This window comes from Pavona decussata, unplaced genomic scaffold (genome assembly GCF_977016875.1).
Source record: "Pavona decussata unplaced genomic scaffold, jaPavDecu1.1 SCAFFOLD_38, whole genome shotgun sequence".
NCBI lineage: Eukaryota > Metazoa > Cnidaria > Anthozoa > Scleractinia > Agariciidae > Pavona > Pavona decussata.
Window position 1 is genome coordinate 4,934,432 of NW_028145460.1, and position 22,160 is coordinate 4,956,591.

Consider the following 22,160-nt stretch of genomic DNA (forward strand, 5'->3'; position numbering starts at 1 on the left):
TAAGTATTATTTCCAGTTTTTGTGCAGGTTGCACCATTCTTACAAGGGATCCTGGTGCAGGCATTCACTGAATCAAAACACCACAATAGAAAACATTTTATCCTGCTGTATTCACTGCATAGCTTTTACTGAAATTTGGACCAACCCCAAGTGAAAAATTTTCGTATTTACCGTTTTCGCAGTTGGCTCCATAAAATCCATTGGCGCATTCACATCTGTAAGTATTATTACCAGTTTTTGTGCAGGTTGCACCATTCTTACAAGGGATCCTGGTGCAGGCATTTACTGAATCAAAAGACCACAATAGAAAACATTTTATGCTGCTATATTAACTGCAAAGTTTTTGCTGAAAACTCATTTGGACCAACCACGGCAATCCCATGGTAGGTTTGTAGAAGTATGTAAAAAAATATAAAGTTTTCAAAAATAATTGCGGCAAAACGAATTTCAACGCCGGCACTACGAACGAAAGGCAAATCTAAAGACAGATATTATAACAAGTACAAGTCATCTTCTTCTGTAAGTGTTTCTTTCTCATCCACCTTACTTTTGAGTTAATTGATTCATTACTGTCTTGTTGATTCATGAACTTTACAAGTCAAAGTCTTTCGTACTTACCCTTTTCACAGCTGTGTCCGTAAAATCCATTGGCACATTCACATCTGTAAGTATTATTTCCAGTTTTTGTGCAGGTTGCACCATGTTTACAAGGGATCCTGGCACAGGCATTCACTGAATAAAAAGACCACAATAAAAAACATTTTACGCTGCTGTATTCTCTACAACGGTTTTTTCTGGAAACTCATTTGGATGAACCATGGCAATCCCATAGTAGGTTTGTAGACGTTTGTAGCGAAATATGAAATTTCTAAAAAGAATTGAGGCTAAACGAATTTCGACATCGGCACTTCGAACGAAGGGAAATACAAAGGCAGATATTTTAATTAGTACAATTAATCTTCTTCTGTAAGTGTTTTCTTTCTCATCCACCTTACTTTTGAGTTAATTGATTCATTACTGTCTTGTTGATTCATGAACTTTACAAGTCAAAGTTTTTCGTACTTACCGTTTTCGCAGTTGGTTCCGTAAAATCCATTGGCGCATTGACATCTGTAAGTATTATTTCCAGTTTTTGTGCAGGTTGCACCATTCTTACAAGGGATCCTGGCGCAGGCATTCACTGCATCAAAAGACCACAATAGAAAACAGTTTATGCTGCTGTATTCACTGCAAAGATTTTACTGAAAATCAGTTGGACCAACCCCAGCACTGAATTTTTATGGAGACTTCTTGTTTCCATGCTTCTATTTTAGTGTTACTGATGGAGTCATTTTAAGCGGTCCTACTAATGAAAAAACCCCTTATGCAATCTCGTGTATGGCCCCCAAATCTCAAATGGGTAAAAGGGAATGGTTTCTGCGTCAGTAAGGTAGTGAAAACAAATGTTTGGTTTTACCAGCTGAGTAAATAATGTGAATAGGGCACCTTAAAGAAATATAAAGCCCGCCTTTTCGAGCTGTATCGGTAGAACTTTTCAGTGGACGCGAAGTTCTTCCGATGATAAGCCATAGCATAGCATATAGAAACATTTTAGGTCGACCATTTTATGAAACTTGTCTGAAGATAGATTGATAACTGAGAAGCCTCAAATTGTGCATAGAACAGATAAAGTTAGCAGGAATAACTTAAACGGTTTTTACAGGAACGACGTTAAATTATATTAGACATTGAAGGGCAAAACTAGTTAATAAGATTGGCATGCCTACCTTCGCACTTCCTAATTAATTTTATACTGACTGACTTTCGTCGAGTTCAATTTGAGGATTCGACCGATAGGCGTTCAAGTCGAGTTCTTTTGTAACCTTAAGCTGCTTTCTTACAGCTGTCCTCGAGTTTTGTTGAAAACATGCATTAAAATGGTCGCACCTTTGTACTTTGCAACGAAGGATCTCATTGCTTTACCTTTTTCGCAGTTGTCTCCAAAAAACCCCTTCGTGCATTCACAAGTATAACTATCTTCTCCAGTTAGTACGCATGCTCCGCCATTCTTACAAGGGTTGTTGGTACAAGCGTTCTCTGAGAGTAAGAGAGTAACCGGAAAATGTATTAAGCGATATGCAGTCTATCCTAGCTTCCGGTAAGCTGATAATCTCGGGAAATGATCAAGTGCGTCGAGGAGTGTCAAATGGTACCACCACAATCATCCGTTTACTGTAGTGGCGTTCGGCTTCAGGAGGCACCGTTAGTGAAAGCTTGGCTGTGGTTGGTTCGTGATTGATTGATTTTAGCTTTTCTTAACAGGGGTATACTTAGGGACATGAGTTTATGTAAGTATGCAATATGACGGTGCTACTTCTAACTGAGTCACCCGAAGGTGAGCCCTAGCATAGCGGTTCCAGATCTTTGTATCCTGCGTAAGGATAGCAAGCTCGCCAGTTGTCTCTGCTCTAGTATTCTTCTTCAGTTTCCCAGTGTAGGACTCGATTGCGGTCAAACGTAAAAGAATTAGACGAATCCTTTAAAGATAAGGTTTTTACATTGAGAGCTCACAGATGATTAAGGTTTTTGTGATTCTGAGTTTACTAAAGCATTTACAATTTACTAAAAACTTTTTTAATCCATCGTAAAATGACTCACAAAAAAAAAAATTATCAGCTTTGAGCTCTCAATGAAACAAACTAACAAACAAAACCCGGACTTAATTTTCTTATTGTTACGTTTGACCGCTGTTGGGTGTGTTATTTGTCATCAGGCCAGAGAACGACCTTATCGGCTATGGTCTGCTGGGTGGTCTGGTTGTTCAACAGATGCATAGTGGGAAGTCATCTTGTTAGTGCTTACACTTTTCATTTTAAACTAAAAGGAGCAAGAGAGGTTTGCAGCAAGGCTGAATACGCGCAAAACTGTGTCTTGGAAAAAAGAGTTGTCTTGGTAAAAGCAAGGATTCTAATTAGCATTCATTTTCTTTGTTTTTGTTTGACAAACTGAGCTCAATGATCGGTTCAAGCTAAAATCAATCAATCAATCAATCAATCAATCAATCAATCAATCAATCAATCAATCAATCAATCAATCAATCAATCAATCAATCAATCAATCAATCAATCAATCAATCAATCAATCAAACTTGGATTGCTTTCTTAACCAAACAAAATGCCTCAGTAAGTAGCGGTCTTTTTTCCCCTCTTGGAGCCGGTTACATGATTGATTGAATCATTGGGTTGTTTTCATGTGATGTGACCTGACAATGGCATTACTTTGGTAAGAAACTCTCAAACTAAACTTTGAAAAAGATACTCAATTAAATACCTCTTGTAAGGTTAAGCTTTTATTTACCTGTAGGCCGCTCTGTTGGAGGCTGGATTTGGTGCGCCTTGTGGAAAGCAGAACTTTCCTAGGTTAAATCAGTTAAAAGGGCTGTGTCACCTATTTTTGTGTCAATTTGATGGACAGAATACACATTTATATCGATGGAAACCGTAAAATAATGGTTCAATTTTGTTGGCAGTAACCCTACTAGTTCACCGAAACTCAGGCTAGTATTAAGTATGTTTGGCCGCAAATGGCTCGGATGGAAATGGATTGAAACTTGAAAAAATTGGCCAATCTTTTCAAGTTCTTTCTGTGTATTTGAGAGAAATCGTTTAATACTGATTATAGGTTGTTCTTCCACGGACAAATCCCTTAAAATTGTATTTCCGATGTTTCTAAGACCAATTTCATGCTAGAAAACAAATTCTTTGTCAATTATTGGAGCAGTTTTCACCAAAAAGCAACAAAATCACCGTGACAGTGCCCTTTAAACAACAACAACAACAACAATAAGCGTTATTTACATTTTGTTACAGTATTGCAAAAGCGTTACAAGAGTCCCAAAGCAGTTCTGCTGACTATGCCGGAAACATAAAATACAAAAGGTTACCAAAAGAAGGCAGAGAAGAGAATTAAACTTCATCAGATTATATTTTTTGGTAACAAATTGTTCCTTAAACCAAAACAGGAAGAAATGAACTTAACCATCTGGGCCGGGTTGTTTGAAAGCCGATTAACGCTAATCCACTATTAGAAGTTAATCAAGGTCTTCATCATGCACGCTCCTTAAAAATGGGTTTTTAGGCTAACGTCAAGCTAAAGGTAAAGAAAAGTCTAAGTCAGTAATGAAGGACAAAATTTTTTTGGAAGAATCTTTATTGATTAGGTATTAAACTTGTATCAAAATTCTCGTTAATCCAGGATTAGCTTAATCGGGCTTCGAACAACTGAGCCCTGCTTATTAACAACATAACCAGTAGAGTCCATCAACGCTACAATAATATTTTTGATTTGTAAATGTTTGAAAATTGAAAATCTAGAACCTATTTAATCATAAAAGCCATTTCTAATGGATGAATAATGAGGGCAATGGAATAGAAAGTGGATTTCATCCTCGGTGGTTTTGAGCTCGCAGAGAGAACAAAGCCGTTCACACCAAACAAGCAATGGCAAGCTAGTAGGTCTACATGCTTACAACGCAACATGTCACGGTGGACTCACAGACCAACTCGTTACGAGTTGTATTCCATAGGATCTTGTTATTTTAAGTTTTTCATGCATAATTTCTACCAAAAGCCCGCAGTCTTAGACCAAAAATTTCCCTTATCAACATTAATTACATACGCGTGCATGATGTAGGTTGACTGTAATATCATTGCCCAATATTTCAGTTAGATGATGCAGCTGAAAATTGCCCCTTAATCTGCGATCAGGTGTTCTTTTTTACCGCCGACTCTCGCGCTGCCAGACTTTCTTGCTCCCCCGAAAAAAAAGAACGCCTGATCGCAGGTTAATTTGCTCCTGTTCTTGCTAAGTTTATAAAGTCATTGAAACTCAAAAGTATAGGGATATCAAAGTGAGTCCCATCCGTTATTAACCGTTTGTTATTTTGGAACTTATGGTAAGTTTGCCAACTTTTCCAAAAAAGCCGTCCTGGGACATACGTATTATATGAACCACTGATTAACTAACTAGTGAGACAAGCATGTATGCATACGCACCTCATTTAAGATGTACACAAAGTTTGTCCATTTTGTTCCAGTGCATACCCTATCAGCCCCATTCTTACGACACCTGCGGAAATCTTCAGCAACACAACGCTTTGGCTTGGCACGGCGGAGGGAGCCGCTTGTGTAGGTTTTGCTTCCCCAACATTCCGCGTAGTACTGGATACCGATTACTTTATATCCTCTGGCCTTTGCCACTTCCGCGCAGTCGCAGATAAAGCTGGAAAGATTATCAAAAGTAAAGAAGCTTGTTAATTTCAAGGGGATTATAGTTGATTTTTTTTCTGAATGGATATGACTTATAATTATAAAGGAAAAAAAAATAAAAGAGGGGAAAGCCATCTACAGACTTCAAGACAGGCCTCTTTCTTCAAAAGAGCACTTAGAAGAATTTTGTTTTAAAGTTTAGGTTTGAGTCACCTTCGAGCTTCAAATCTGACTTGTTTTTTTCCACTGATTTCCTAACTTGAAAATTCGTCTATCCGCCCAGCTTTTCCTTTTTTTAAATAAGCATTCTTAAAATCACAGAGAAGCTCTGACAAATTTATAGTGCCTTGCGTCACAGGAGTGTGATTGCGTTTTATTTTGAGTTTCGAAAAACCTCGAGAAGCTAAGTTAATAATAAGGGTTATTTTATGAAACTCAGTGGTCGCAGCATTCAACTGTAATCGCCCCTTGAAGTAAAAGTTGTTGATTTAACACCAATAAGTAAAATGTGTCTTACTAAGGAAACCAGTTTTCAGGTACACTGTTAAATTATTGTTGTTTTAGAAATTACCTGTGAAGAAATTTGTGATAGTTATGCCACCCAACATCTCTTAGTTCGTTTCGTTTGTATAGAATGTGATCCGGTAGAATCCTCTTTGGTTTATCTCGGAAACAGCCAAGTGAGGTGAGGGTAACATTACACCCTGTCAGTCCATGTGCTATTTTAAAAGGAAAAAGAACACCACTAATTAGATCTTTAACCTCCCAAAATGCACAAGAAAAATCGCAAGGTTTATCTGTCTCTGCAAAAAGAAAACAAAAACGATACCAGTAAAACAGCACTGCTCAAGAGCTTTCCCTGGAGTGAACATATCGTAAGATTCCATCCACAGACTCAAAAGTTCGATACACCTCGTACGCACAATGAACTTACAGCAACACTGGAAAGTGCTGCTCTGTAGCTTTTGTTTGAATAGTCACAAAGTTGGATTACAACCAGTGTACAACTAGTGTACAACCAGCACAGACTCAGGAAGAGTTGGGCCGCATCACGTACCGGCTCAACTTTGTACGTAAGCTATTGTGTCCTAAGATTATATCACCAGTGTGCGGTGGGGAATTATGCCGAGGATCGCAGATGATCTAAAATCTTCGGGGTGAAACACTAGCTAGTCACATTAGTGAAGCGGAAAGCGGAACAATTCAGTTTTTTTGTTTTACTGATCAATAAAGATTAATAAATCGCTTGCTTGACCAAGATTATCGAATAATTATGTTTGAAACGAGCGCAACTTTCCCTCTTATTGTAGACTATTGAGTGAATGGTAGGGAGCTGGCAATAATAATATCATGTCATGAAGAATTGCAAACAGAAAAAGCAGTTCAACAAAAAGGTTTAGTTCAGAAGAATAACCGTTATTTAAAGTTCGAGAAGACAGTTTTGGGAATAGGATGAAATTCTGATGGGAAATATGCAATTTTACTTAAGACAGAAACCTCTCACGTTCTCTATTAAATCTTAAATCTGCAAAATGAAATCAGAAAACATAAAATCCCTAAACGGTGTTTTTCCGTCAGAACATGTGGAAAGGTTGAGTGTCTCCCATTATTAGTAGATCGCCTCTTCCAAACGGAACTGCTTTTCTTCTTACGTGACATAGTGCTTGGTGAAAATCGTGGTTAACCAAATCTGACGTTTATGTCTTTTTTTTTTCTTATAGAAAAAAAGTAAAACCAAAAGGTAAAACCGACACACAATTTAACCTATGGTGAAAAATTAAAAATGATTTGGCTCTTAAAGTTAATGCATTGATAACCAAGAGGTCCGATTAACTATGAACCAGGTTTGAAAAAGAAAACTAAACTTCAAAGCTGAGAATATTGTCTTATCTCCCCAAACACTAAGGGCAATACGGGTCTTATCACTTACCCTCGCGTGCAATAAATATGAACACGAAAATCGAGACCCAAATTTGAGGAGTCGCACTCATGTTAAGCGGTTCCCAATGTTTAACACTAATGATTCGTGGCAGTTTTTTGCCTTTAAATTTATTACTTAATTATTACATTAATTATGCTATAAGGAAGTCCAATTATCATACCGTCCATTAAGTGCGCGTGGGGTAAGGAAAATGCCTCAAAACAATGCCTTGACTTTTCATTAATAGAAGTAAAATGCTTTTAAAACATAATGTAACTTTCTGATCTTCACGCGGAACCTTTACCAACTTTAAACGCGGGGTAACTGCGCATGCTTGTGTAAGAGTACATAAAAGGTAGATTTGTTTCGTCATTAGTATCAAAAACTTTTAGGATTTGGAGTTTCTGAGAATATATACATGATAAACTGCGATCGATCGCGAATTGAGAAGACTCTACCAGTTCTTAATGAACGCAATTTATGCAATTGTGAATAAGACCACAAAACCAAAAACAAACCAAAAAAACTCAGGCCTTCAACTGATTCATGCTTTGAATTTTTTTCAGGACTTAATTTACTATATGTAATAGAAGCAGTATTTTGTCGAGACAGTTAAGAATTTGACAATGATTATGTCAATTGAATGAACAAACATAACTTGCCCCTTAAAAGTGCAACAAAATTATGACGGAGGTTTTAATGAAAATCTGTCGTTAGCCTGTGTAGGTGTTAAATTGAACTTTGAACTGATATATTCCTCCTTCTTACTAGGTCGTAACCTTAAACCAAACATCATTGACTGGCAGACTACACAACAACACATAAACGCTAGCTTTCCCTAGCTTCCAATGGTTGCACTTTAGGGTTACACACACTGGTTCAAAAGGTAGAACCATCCTGTGCGGCAAAACAAAAAACAAACTAAACTCATTAACTTTCTTTGATGATCAAACTTTTATGTTTTCTTTCCACTTCTCAGCAATTTGAATCATGCTAAACTGATTGATGACTAAGGTTGCGTTCGATTGACCTTATAGAATAGGAACAAGCGGAATAGATGTCAGATTTTTTGTTGCTCTTTAGGCAACCAGTGTTCATGATTAAAATTGGCAAAAAGGCTTAAAACGGATCTAATAAACTTAAAATGTTTCCCAAATTTTCGAACCATATCTCTGGTTCTTCTCCGGGGTGATTTTAAATTTCAAATTCATTGTCTCTCGAACAAGAACCAGAGATACGGTTCGAAAATTTGGGAAACTTTTTAAGTGTTTTAGACCAGTTTTAAGCCTTTTAACCAATATTTGTAAGAATTTTTTCTAGGTAAATTTGGAAAAATGTATCGCCTTTGGAGTCGGGAGCACTGCCCAACAAGAACATCTAAGCAAAGTAGTTAAAATGCTGTCACCTGTTTCCCAGGTCGTTTTGTTACCTTTTTAAGGCATATTTGTGTAAGCTAACACAGTTTGAACTGTTCGGGTGCTTTAGCTGAAAAATTAAGCTGCAGAACTTTTAGTGGACGTTATTTTACTGCCGAATTTACGAGCAGCTGTCGGCTTTACCAAAATGCTAGCCGACCTTGTTTCGCATTTTTAACGACATATTCGACCCTTCAAAATCGAAAGGATTAGTTTTACAGTGTTAGAAATTGTGAACCGATAATTTGCCAAAGAAAACTGTAGATTTTCTTCACAAGTAAATCTGAATTTCTGAGGCGATTAAAGCCTTTCGAACAGATATCCACCGAAATGAACTGTTGGGTGACCCTGATAGTGGATAATTGAAGAGCCATTTTGTATTCTAATAACTTCAAAAACCTCTTATGAGGGATTTCTAGTAATCATTGTATGTATTCTATTCCGGAATAGGCCGATGGAACGAACCTTAAAAGTTTGGCTCGAGAATGAACGTGCTTAAGAAAAAAGGTTTTTCTAAAAGTAGAAATTCACCACCCAGCAAAACCCATTTGCGTTATTTTCAAAGGGATTACAGCAGCATTTAGGTTAGTAGATTTTTAAATAACTGACGGTGTTCTATTATCTTTGAAACTGCTATATCACCATCGCAACCGGAATAATAAAGTCATTGAAAAGGCTAAGGTGATTCGGATGGTTATTAAGATGCTTGCCGATGATGCCAGATTCCTTGGAAACTAATGGTAATGGTCTTTGAGAGAGCCATCAAAGACGAGCCTCTGACAAGGCTTACGATTTGAAATGATGCAAAGCTCAAGCCATCATCAGCAGCTTCATCAGTTAATTAGAGTCAACAAAAAAGGCATTTTTTTTATCATGGCGGCGTGATTCTTAATCAAAATTTGTAGTTTTGTAGAATTTTAATAGTCTTATATTTCTATCATTTTGATGTGTGTGATCTTTTAAGTATTTCTAGAATTTTTAACATTGTAATTAGGGCTTCCGTTGCTAATAGTAATTTTGTTTTTATAATTACTGAAGGACTTACCCTGTTTTAAATAAAAGTATCTTCTTAAATTTTTCAGTAGGCACTTAAATTTTAGAAATTTCCCAACTTTTAATTTCACGGGTTCCTTTTCTCAACTATCATTTAAAAGACGCGGCATTTGTAGACCTGACTGTTTAAATTTTAGCTTATTCTAAGCTATAAGTTAGCGGTCCCTATCCAGGCGTTCAAGAAAGCCGGTCGGGACTTCTTTCGTAGACTGTGATTAGTCTCTTTTTTCTTTCAAGGAACCGTTCTACCGTGACTCAAAGGAACTACACATGTAAGTGCATTCGAAAATCACCTATTACGTCTAAGTTTTCTCTCCCACGCCTTTTCGCGCGGAATTGGGGTGGTTCAATAGGGGTGCTATTTGAAAAAGTGGCGCTTATTAAGGCGGGGGTACACCTGAAAGCCGTTTTCACGCCGCTTAAAATCGGTTCAACGGAAATATCTCGTTCGCGTTTCAAGCAATACAAAAACCCATGCTTATTACGCAAATCAATGTTTTGTAAATTTTTGGGTGACTTTTAGGTATATTTGGGAGGAGATAGTTTTTCTCAAAAGAGTAGTAAAATTAAAAGAAATAAGAAATATTTAAGATATAGTGAAGTTTTAAAATTAGAATTTGTAGTTAATGATTAATAGACGGATACCAAGTTAGTCCACTAGAAACCCGGGGTACTCTTGCGTGGGTAGCAAATGTCTGTTAGTGTTCCAAAAATCATTTTCTTTCTTTTATCCATTCTTAAAACCTCTTCAAATTTCACTCAAATTCGGGTGTACCTCCGCCTTAACAAAACGTCACCGGTGGGAGGTGGGAGCAGGAAAGAAGGGGTGGGGGGCGCTTATTGGATGGTGGATGCCAAATCGAATCATTTACGGTAGCAGGAAATTGGCCGAAGTGACTGGCAACTGCATTATCAATCCATCTTTAGGCATACATGCAAGAACTAGAATCTTTTTTTCTCGGTGAAAACTGAATATTCTTCTCAGGCACCAGAACAAACATTTGATGGAAACACAAGAACAAAAATGAAAAAAAAAAATTTTCTCAATACCGTACGTGTGCATGTGCTTGGGGGCGCACGCAGACTTCAGCTGGTGTTACGTTTCTCTCTTGAAAATTAACGCTGCTCATTTTCACCTGAATCATATCTGGAATGCATATCAACTCGATCAACATCTTTGTCCGCCCCCTTGCGTCGATTGTAAAGGAGATATAAAAATCAACTGCAATGATATTGTTGCTGTAGAAGAAACCCATGGCCGTCACTGGAATAGACTTAGATTTGAAACATTGATGCGTAATTTAGAAAGAAGATGTATTTTAGATTATAATTATGATATGAGGTGATTTTCATTGTTATTAATGTTATGTTTCATCCAGGTGCTTGTGGAACTGAAAAAAGAATTAAGTTAAGAAGAAATCTTGGTTGGTGCTGACGGTTGATATTGCACGCTACAGATATTTTGCCAAGGATCGCGGATAATTTGAAATTTTCGTCGTGAAAAACCAGTCACAGATAGTGGGATGGAAAGTGGCCGGGGTATTTTTCTCGGTCACAATCCACTAATACTGAGGCCTGGGGCAAACTTCGAATCTTAGCCGACCTTAATTCGTCGAACCTATTAATTTTGAAATAGGCGCATGAATGGTGCAGCGTTTGCCGCAATTAAGGACGGTGCCTACTTTTGTTACTGCGCATACGTTCTGCGCATCTCGAGATACTCGGGTTTCCTATGGGTGATGCTTACTAATACAGGAATATTTTTTCGCAGTTTAAAACTATGCAAAGAAAGCAGAACTTGGCAAGTGCTCTCGGCATCCAAAAAGAAAATTGGGGGTCACCGTGCATTTTTCGGAGATAATAAAGCTTCAATTTGGAAAAAAAAACCCGCCATACATTGCTTTATATTTACTGCTTTTTAGAATAATCGTTGCTTCATTATCTCTAAAAAATGCGTGGTTACCCCCAATTTTCTTTTTGGATTTCAATAGCCCTTGCTAAGATCTGCTTTCCCCGCATAGTCATAGACTACCCCAAAATACTTCCTTACTTGGTAGGCACCGTCCTTAAGTTCGACTCCAGCATAAGTTCGACTTGCCAAGTCGGATAATGCAACAGTGGTTTGGCGTTTCAGAAAAAGCTGTTCTGAACACGCACTGAACTCAACTTATAAATCATGCAAATTACAAAATAATAGATTCAAATGTGATGGACTGCGCAAACGTCTCAAAAATACCGACTCCCTCATCTGCCAAACGCTATTTTCCCCCCTGACGAGCATGCGCTGTACAAAGGCAAATCCGCGACCGGGAATGCATATGGCGAGCTATCGAAAGTCATTGCTGATATCGCACAGCGTGATGGAAATGTGTTTTTCGGTTTCATGAACACCATCATTAAATGCTTGAGATGCGAATTGCCTATTTGCAATAGATGCTCGGTGTTTGAGCCTTCTCTTTCTATTTTTCGCAATTAATTGCCGACGAGCACTGTATTTCGGCATTTCGCTAGCAAGTCCTAGCAGTAACTAGCCGTGCACGTGCTTATTCCCGTGTTTTAATGAAGTGCAACTTGTAAATAAGGATCGACGCAGGTTCGACGTTTGCTACCACGCTGGAATTTAAGTCGAATCTTTGTCGAACCTATTTTTAATAAATTCGACGCGACTTAGATTCGACGTTTGCCCCAGGCCTGACTGACGATCAACAAATCGCTTGCCTTTAATACCGAGTTTGTGATGACAATTACCTTTATCTTTTCATTGAAAATCATGTTGTTCTCATGCTAACTGCTAACACTCACATTTGAAAAGCACCGAGGTTTGTATCAAAACAAAGTCCACTTCGGCCTCGCTTCACTCAAGGCCAGGACACTAAGCACACAACTGTAAAATGGGCTGTTGATTATTGAGACAAATCACTGATAGATAGCTGGCGATTTGGTTTTGACGTTATCGTATCATGAATAATTGTAAAAAAGTGAATGAAAAGTTAAAAAGTAGCGTTGGAGAAGAAAGTTTCAGAAAGAGTATAAAACCCTGGAACTTTTGGTGGAAACTTTTACATGCATATTAAGTGCAGAAATATTCTATCACCTTTTTATATCCGATCTAAAATCTTAAATCGAGATAACATTAGTGAACGCAATATCTCCCAAGACGATTTTTAGAAACGGTGTGAAATCCTGAGCCACCACCTGGAATGCAAATCAGCGCGATTAACATCTTAGTCTTCCGCTTAGCGTCTATTGTAAATAAAAGGAGGTAAAAATCAACTGCACTGATGTTGTTGCTCTGGAAGAAATACATGACAATCATTGGGATGGAATTTAGATTTTAAATATTGATACATAAGTTAGAAAGAAAAAGTGTCGTCGTCATTTTACTACAAATTTGTTTTTGTGAGAACGGCGCAGTGGCGAAAACAAGTCCTCGCGAAACGTGGGTGATCTTGTGTTTTTGGAATCACGAAAGGGCTTAGCTACCATTATTCAAAACAACTTCGTCAAGTTCGTCGCGGACAAAAAGTAAAATGAAGCTTTCTGGGATATTTCTCTTCTTTGTACTTTAGTACTTCATTAAAAACTTGAAGTCAACTGATCTTGCATTCGTAGTCATTCTCGTACTAGAATTTATAAGTCTTTATAAGTGTTCACACTTGTTGTGTCGGACAGTTAAAGATGGTCGAAGATCATGCCCGTGAACGCTTTTGACTCGGTTCATCGCGACTTTATAGAGCTGTTTTTAATTGCGTTTCGAACGTAATTCGAGTTTTTTTAAAAATGCCTTGGGTTTGCTTCGCTACACTCTGTGATTGGTCATTACTTGCATCACTTTCTCAACCAATGATGAGCAAAACCAAATCCAATTGTGACTTTGGCTCGCCCCCGTTTTAGCGCGCCTGGAGCTGATTACAAGTTTTTGCTTCGAATTCTGATTGGTTCGTTGCCGTGTTTATGTCCGATGTGATTGTTCAGAGTAATTACAGTCGGACCTCTATTAACCGGCCACCCTCCATTACGCGGCCACTTTCCAAAGTCCCGAATTATTTGTCAGTAAAGTGCTGTTTTCGATACCTCTATTCAACGACCACCTTTTTGCTGTTGCAAGTTTAGTATTCATTGTTTTTTTTTCTTCACCTCTATTTTAAAAGCGGCCAGCAAATTATCTTTTCAAGCGAAATGGTGACAGATAATATGAAGGTGATAACTGATAACAACAAGAACTGCAATTCAATCTCCCCTATAATGACAAGTCACAAGCCGCAATACACCTGCAAGTCTTTCACATCCGACGCGATATAAACATGATAATAGATGGATAGAGCACCCACTGTTTTGGTTCACCCAAAAGACTATGCAGGAAATAACTTGTTACTCGGGCCGTAAGGCGGACCGAGTTAAGGTTTCGGTAGCATTATCAAATTCTTTTTTCTTTTTGGGATCGCGATGGGCCGAGAGATAAGACTTCGGGCCACGAGTTCTAGTTCTCAGTCTCGTTTTTTGTACTCGGTTGGTACGAGTTACGTTTTCTGTCGTGTTATCAAATTCTTTAAATTCTCGGTCGCGTTCTTTGTTTTCGGGCCGTGAGGGGTGTTTACAATATGCGAGCCAGACGTGCGAGGCATGAACAAAGCATGCGAGGCATGCGAGGCATGAACAACCCTAGCCTGCGAGCAAGCTCTCTAGAACAACCCCAACATGAACTGCTAACTGTTAAGCTAACCGGGGAGCTATTTAAATTAACCTTAGTGCTATTTAGGCTAACTGGAGTGCTCTTTAGGCTAACCAGAGTGTTTTTTAGGCTTACCTGAGTGCCTCAAGGTTAGTTTTGTTTAACCGAAAGTTTGGCAACTAACTCCCAGTCTATGACCTCGCGGGCCAAGATAGATAGAGATGGGATCCACCCCAAGAGAGCTTGCTCGCAGGCTATCTATTTGGGGAAACTGGCGATGCTGGAGGTTATCACTGTTAAAAGATTGTTAGCCTGCGAGCAAGCTCTCTTGGGGGTGGATCCTCTTTCCCCCTCCCGCCCCCCCCCTTCCACCCCCCCCCCACCCCCAAGAGAGCTTGCTCGCAGGCTGGGGAAAACACTTCGAGCAACCCACGATTGATTCAATTGCCTGTTGTTTCTCATTGACTGAGAAAGTGGTGCGAGGTTTTTGAATCGATAATGGGGCGAAGTAATATAAATTAAAACTAAAGAAAACGCGAATTATTTTCGACACTAAATTGAAAACCGTTGCTTGACACCTAATCGAAAACCACTCTATCTTCATGCTGTTGAATAACATTTGACCGGAAGATAATTAGCATAGTAATTAAAATGCTACCTGGATTTGCAAACAGACTGATGCTTTGTAAAACATTATTTTAACAATGGCGTCAAGTTAAGTAAAAAACAGAAGCACTAATTACTCTGGTACGTAACTGGTTATACCATTTGCGAGAACTCTTTTGGTGAGCACGAAAGAGAGCGTGGATCCGTGGATCCGAAGCCCGGCGCCGTCGCCAACTGAAGACGTTGCCACCGCGTAATAACATGACGCCGTCAGCTGCATCACACAACCTGCTCAATTAAAGGTCTTAACATCGATGATCAATGCAAGTTATATTAAAGCGTCGAAATCTTGAAGGATTCTATTAAAAAAACTATTGATTTGCGAGTCAATGAAGTACATATTAATTTCACCTTTTATAAGTTCTCGTACAGTGTAAATGAGGACATCAAAAGAACTCGAAATAAAAGCGTAAAACATAATCGCCAGTCTAATCTTAGCCAATAGAATACATTGTATTTCTGCCTTTGTTTGGATTGCTAAGTTCCTCCTTCTCTCTTTCAATTCGTAGATTTGAGACAGGAATAGTGTTAACTTCATACTGTGAGCGGTAGATTTTTGTAATTACCTATGCAGGTTTTATTAAAATTTGGTTTTCCAATTTTGTTTTGACCAAAATGTTTTGGCCTCACGAGAATTTGCGATCAGGCGTTTTTGTTTCTGTTTTTTTTTCACAAATGTCCTTTTTTTTAAGTACTGATTGACGCGCTTTCGCAGCTGTCCAACTCCTAAACAGTTGTTTTATATCAACGCCGTCAATTGGACATCCTTTAGAACTCATGAATATACAAAGGAGGACGACGGAGGTGTGAAGGACGTTTTTTGGATTAACAGTGGTTAACCAGACTACAATTTTTGAAACTGGTGGTTACGCGATGCTATTATACTTTATTTCTAAAAAACATTAAGATCAGTACGACTAAGAGGTCTACTATGGAATTTCAAGGCGACTTTCTACGCAACGTATCGACGACCACAAGCGGTGACATCGATGGTGTTAACGCCACTGCAAAGCCAAGCTTTCCAGCGCCGGAGAGCATGGGGTTTAAGACATTCAAACTACTTTGTTATTCGCTGGTTTTTATCTTTGGAGTTGTTGGAAACGTGCTTGTGTTTCGCATGGTAGTGAAAAGACGAAAACTTCGAACTGTCAGCAACATATTTATCTGCAACCTCGCGGCTGCCGATATTGCTGTACTGACCGTGAACTTGCCATTTCGCCTGGCGTACCAGGAAAACTCCTATGTATGGCCATTCGGCGCGTTTTTATGCAAGATAGTCCCAATGCTGACTTATTTTTTCATCACGGCTTCATCTGCCACGCTGGTACTCATGACCATTGACCAGTACCGTGCCATAGTGAATCCCCTGGGTCGGCGATTCACTATCAAGCTCACCAAATTAGCGATACTTATCATCTGGGTATTTTCCGCTCTCATTACGTTGCCGTTTAACTTCGCGCTTACTTTAGTGGAGCGCGAAAGGGGCCCCGTCTGTACGGATGCCTGGCCAAGCGCGGAGTTCGAGCGATTTTATTTCGTTTGTCTATTTGTCATCCAGTTTGTGATTCCCATGACTATCATTGTATCATGTTACACCCTCATTTGCAGCCACCTTAATACCAACACAAGGTTAGACCACATCACTTCGACCAAGCAACGAAATAAAAAGGTAAGAACACAAGACAGTACACCATTTCAACACAATATGACATTTATTTTAAGCGCAGTCGGTATTTCGGTTTTTTTTTTCGTTGACCCATGATTGATAACTCGTTCTTACCGAACAGCCACCAAACGGTTCTACATTAGCGTACTTGAGTTTTTCAGAAAGATTCTACTGGAAAAGGGCTGGGGTTAATAACATATATTTCAATTTATTTATACAAATAAACAGAGCATTGCATACAATTAGCTTTAAATTATGTCCCAGAAGAAATTTTCCAATGCATATATCAAATAGACGTGAAAACTGCAAAGGACCGCGAACGATAATGCTGCTAGTTGACGTAGGATCTACAAGAGACCTAATCAGCCAAAAATAAATTGTAACACAAACTGCAAGGCTGATACTACGTGAAAGGGTTGACTTTGCGAGACAACAACGCGACAGAAACCGACAAAACAGGGCTGCAACCGTGGACAGCTGTTTCGTTCTTATTGGAACTCGTCAGCACGGTGTAGCAGTTCTATATGAAACCAGCAACAGAGCCAGCTCAAATAAAATGCAACAAAACCCATGCCCTATCAAGTTTCGTACTTTGAACCTGCCCGCTCCCCGAATCACGCGTTGCCACATCACGTGCCTCAGGGAGAAAGCAGGCAAAGCATCGAATTCCTGTCTCGCAAAGTCAACTGAATGTAGATGGATAAAACCATCTTAACATTGAAACGCATGGACAAAACCAGGCTCAAATAGCTCATTTTGCCAAGAAAGGTTTTGGTCAGATTCAGCTGAAGTCATTTTAAAAAAAGTTTTTTTTTTATTATTATTTTTTTACAATAGACTACAAACTGCTAAATACAATAGACTGTGATTAGGCGGTATTAGAGACAACATTGCTATGGTAACCATGTGTATAAAGAGATGTTCATAACGATATGAAACCCAGAAACAGGACGTCTTTTTCCGGACAATCCTGCAAGGGGCCAGTAATATCGTTGGGTTAAATGAGGAAAGCAGAAAGGACCAAAGACGACCACGAACACCTATGTCTTGCTTCTATAGCAAGACACTAATATTGAGCCAGACAAAATCGACAGTTTTTTTTAATTTAGTTGAGACAGGCTTAAATCGTTTCAAAGGACACTAGGACAGTCACGGGCTCCTGACTAGAACCAGAATTTCGATAAAGTTGTTTGAAGAAAGGTCGCGTTTTCATTCTTCATTTCATGAAGAGATCATAAAATGCGACAAACAGGCTCTAATTTTATCGAGCTGTGCCGCCGATATACAATCTATTTATTAAACGACAGGATTGAAAAAGAAAACAAATAGAGCGTAAAATAGATTTAAATTTGGCTAGCTTGGCCAAATAAAGGTTGAAGTTTTAAATAAAGCTCATTTAACAACATGAACATAAATAACGAAATTATGTAACATAAAAATCATTTCACTAAGCAATTACAAGATAATTTTTTTGCGTCTTATCATTTTGACAAACTAAAACTAAAAGTTTCAGGCTGAAACTGAGCCACTGGTGTCATTCTTATTGGCCATCATAAACGGCACTTGAAATTTGTTGAGGCAAGTGATCGAAAGTAAACAGTTTTAACTGGTGTCGTTTTAAAAAACGTTTTAGTCTGATTGCTAATTAGCATTGCATATTAATATTTAATGTCTTGAGCTATAAGAGGTGAGCTGGTGTTTGTATTTGAAACCCGACAAACTCAGAGAACTAAAGGTACCTGTCAAAAGATTTTTGCCAACGGTAACTTTGAGAAGTGAACTAGTTTGGTGGAAATTAGGCTGACGCGTTTATTTTTTAAAATTTTCCTTCCAAACAAATATCGTATTTATTGGCGATAAAAAGATGCACACTTAACCACAGTCTAACAATATTTGTCTATATAAAAACAACATTTTACCAAATAGCTTATTTTGCCAAGAAAGGTTTTGGTTATTCAGCTGAAGTCATGTTAAAGTTTTTTTTTCTTTTTACAAAATACAATAGACTGTGATTAGGCGGTATTGGAGACTGACATCATTGCTATGGTAACCATGTGTATAAAGAGATGTTCATTACGATATGAAACCCAGAACAGGACGTCCGGCTTTTTCCGGGCAACCAAGGGGATCGGTAATATTGTTGGGTAAAATGAGAAAGCAGAAAGGACCAAAGACGATCATTGGCCGTTTTTATACTAGAGGACGCATTATCCGTCTGGACGAACTTAGGCAAAACATTTGTTGTTCGTCTGGTAATTCGTCTCTAGTATAAAGACGGGCGCAAGACGCATTATCCGTCTGGACAAACTATTTTCCGTTGTGCGTCGTTCAAGACGAATAACGGAAGATAATTCGTCCAGAGGCCATATGGTTTCTATGGCAAGACACTAATGTTGAGCCAGACAAAACCTGCAGTTCCTTTTAATTTAGTTGAGAAAGGCTTAAATCGTTTCAAAGGACACTAGAACAGTCACAGGCTCCTGACTAGAACCAAAATTTCGATAAAATTGTTTGAAGGAAGTTCGCGTTTTCATGAAGAATCATGAAGAGATCATAAAATGCGACAGACAGGCTCTAATTTTGTCAAGCTGTGCCGCCCATATACAATCTATTTATTAAACGACAGGATTGAAAAACAAAACAAATAGAGCGTAAAATAAATTTAAATTTGGCTAGCTTGGCCAAATAAAGGTTGAAGTTTTCAATAAAGCTCATTTAACAACATGAACATAAATAACGAAATTATGTAACATGAAATCATTTCACTAAGCCATTACAAGATAATTTTTTTATGTCTTATCATTTTGACAAACTAAAACTGAAACTGAGCCACTAGTGTCATTTTTATTGGCCGTCATAAACACTTGAAATTTGTTGAGGCAAGTGATCGAAAGTAAACAGTGTCAACTTGTGTCGTGTTAAAAAACGTTTTAGTCTGATTTGAAAAACTTCAGTTGAATTTGCGCTTAAGAAATGATTATTATTATTATTATTATTATTATTATTATTGCTTATTAGTATTGCACATTAATATTTAATATCTTGAGCTATAAGAGTTGAGCTGGTGTTTGTATTTGAAACCCGACAAGCTCAGAGAACTAAAAGTACCTGTCAAAAGATTTTTGCCAAGTAACTTTGAGAAGTGAACTGGTTTGGTGGAATTAGGCTAACGCTTTTGTCGTTTTAAAATTTTCCTTCCAAACAAATATCGTATTTATTGGCGATAAAAAGATGCACACTTAACTACAGTCTATAACAATAGTTGTCTATATAAAAACAATATTTTACCAAAAAAACTCCTTTTGCCACTGGAAAGGTTTTGGTTATTCAGCTGAAGTCATATAACAGTTTTTTTTACAAAATACAATAGACCGTGATTAGGCGGTATTGGAGACAACATTGCTATGGTAACCATGTGTATAAAGAGATGTTCATTACGATATGAAACCCAGAAACAGGACGTCTTTTTCCGGGCAATCAAGGGGCGGGTAATATCGTTGGGTAAAAAGAGGAAAGCAGAAAGGACCAAAGACGATCACAAACACTTATGTCTGGCTTCTATAGCAAGAAGCTAATATTGAGCCAGACAAAACCGGCAGTTCGTTTTCATATAGTTGAGAAATGCTTAAATCGTTTCATAGGATACTAGAACAGTCACAGGCTCCTGACTAGAACCAGAATTTCGATAAAGTTGTTTGAAGAAAGGTCGCGTTTTCATTCTTCATTTCATGAAGAGATCATAAAATGCGACAGACAGGCTCTAATTTTGTCGAGCTGTGCCGCCGATATACAATCTATTTATTAAACGACAGGATTGAAAAAGAAAACAAATAGAGCGTAAAATAAATTTATATTGCACATGAATATTTAATATATTGAGCTATAGTAGTTGAGCTGGTGTTTGTATTTGAAACCCGACAAACTCAGATTACTAAAGGACGGTACCTGTCAAAATATTTTTGCCAACGGTAACTTTTAGAAGTGAACTGGTTTGGTGGAAATAAGGCTGACGCGTTTATTTTTTAAAATTTTCCTTCCAAACAAATATCGTATTTATTGGCGATAAAAAGATGCACACTTAACCGCAGTTCCAACAATATTTGTCTATATAAAAACAATATTTTACCAATCGAAAATAAAATTCATCTCTTCGCGCCGAATATCCTCTATTTTTCATTTAATTTACTAGTGCTGTCTCAGAAGTTCCTCTTCCTCCGGTTACCTGACAATAACATGAACAACAACAACAACAACAACAACAACAACAATAACAATAACAATAATAATAATGATGATGATGTATTATACTCGGAAGAAAATCCGATCAGGAGTCGAACCTAAGACCTTCCGATTACTAGTTCGAATGCTCTACCACTGAGCTACAGGAGACTTGTGGGAGCTATTGCCATTAAACTAGGTTCATGGTGGTATTTTTCCAGCCTGGTGAATGAATGAGAACGATGTATTATTCTAGAAAGTGACACAGGCATACTCGGAAAAAAGAAATCCGAGTGCTCCTATCAGGAGTCGAACCTAAGACCTTCCGATTACTAGTTCGAATGCTCTACCACTGAGCTACAGGAGACTCGTGGGAGCTAAGGCCATTAATAATAATCATCATCAGGACAAAGATTATGATAAAAAACTTTGCTAACTCCACTACCCACTGCTGGCTTTTTTTTTAGGTGATAAAAATGCTGGTGGTAATAGCGGCTGTGTACGCTGTTTTCACGCTACCCTATCACGTGACCTGGCTGTTCAGCGTGTTTGGTTATCCTAACCCTGTTGCTAAGAAACTGTGTGTCCTTCTCGTAATCGCCACCAGTGCCGCCCACCCAATCATCTACGGCACGCTAAACCAAGATTTCGGAAAAGGATTTAAATCCTTTTTTAGGTTCATGAGACAGAGAAAAAACAGCAACGAGGAATTTAAAGGATCAAGTTTAGACCTGACCAGATGGAATGGTACAAATGATTGCAGTGATTTGAACGACAGAGGGCAAACAAAGAAGGTTGACGGTATTTATACTAAAATCATTACGCAGAAAAGTGAGCATGCGCACTGTGCGCAGAATGGCAAAGGGCAACGGGCGAAAAATGTTAACGGTATTTCATCTGACGTCATTACAAAGAAAAGTGAGCATGCGCACTGTGTGCAGAATGGCAGAGGGCAGCGGGCGAAAAATGTTTACGGTATTTCATCTGACGTCATTACGAAGAAAAGTGAGCATGCGCACTGTGCGCAGAATGGCAAAGGGCAACGGGTGAAGAATGTTAACGGTATTTCATCTGACGTCATTATGAAGAAAAGTGAGCATGCGAACTGTGCACAGAATGGCAGAGGGCAAAGACAGAGTGTTTACGGTATTTCATCTTACGTCATTACTGAGAAAAGTGAGCATGCGCATTGCGCGACTTTAAATTTTCAGGCTTGTCAATTTCAGAAGGAAAATGATATAACTGCATGTGAAATTGTCACCTGTCTCTGATCGGAGTAAACAAATTATATGTAACGGGACAT

At 38.3% G+C, this 22,160-nt stretch overlaps 1 protein-coding gene across 1 annotated transcript in view; it reads right to left on the reverse strand.

The window, feature by feature from the left end:
• Positions 1-598: 598 nt before the first annotated feature.
• LOC146483763 (uncharacterized) overlaps positions 599-22,160 on the reverse strand; it is a 34,100-nt gene continuing 12,538 nt past the window's right edge. Inside the window, exons 2-7 of the mRNA XM_085105606.1 lie at positions 5,818-5,965; positions 5,034-5,259; positions 3,337-3,394; positions 1,963-2,076; positions 1,067-1,180; positions 599-732 (exon numbers count right to left, since the gene is read on the reverse strand). Of these exons, the coding sequence (XP_084961732.1) occupies positions 599-732; positions 1,067-1,180; positions 1,963-2,076; positions 3,337-3,394; positions 5,034-5,259; positions 5,818-5,965 (794 nt within the window). The remainder of the gene's footprint in view (positions 733-1,066; positions 1,181-1,962; positions 2,077-3,336; positions 3,395-5,033; positions 5,260-5,817; positions 5,966-22,160) is intronic.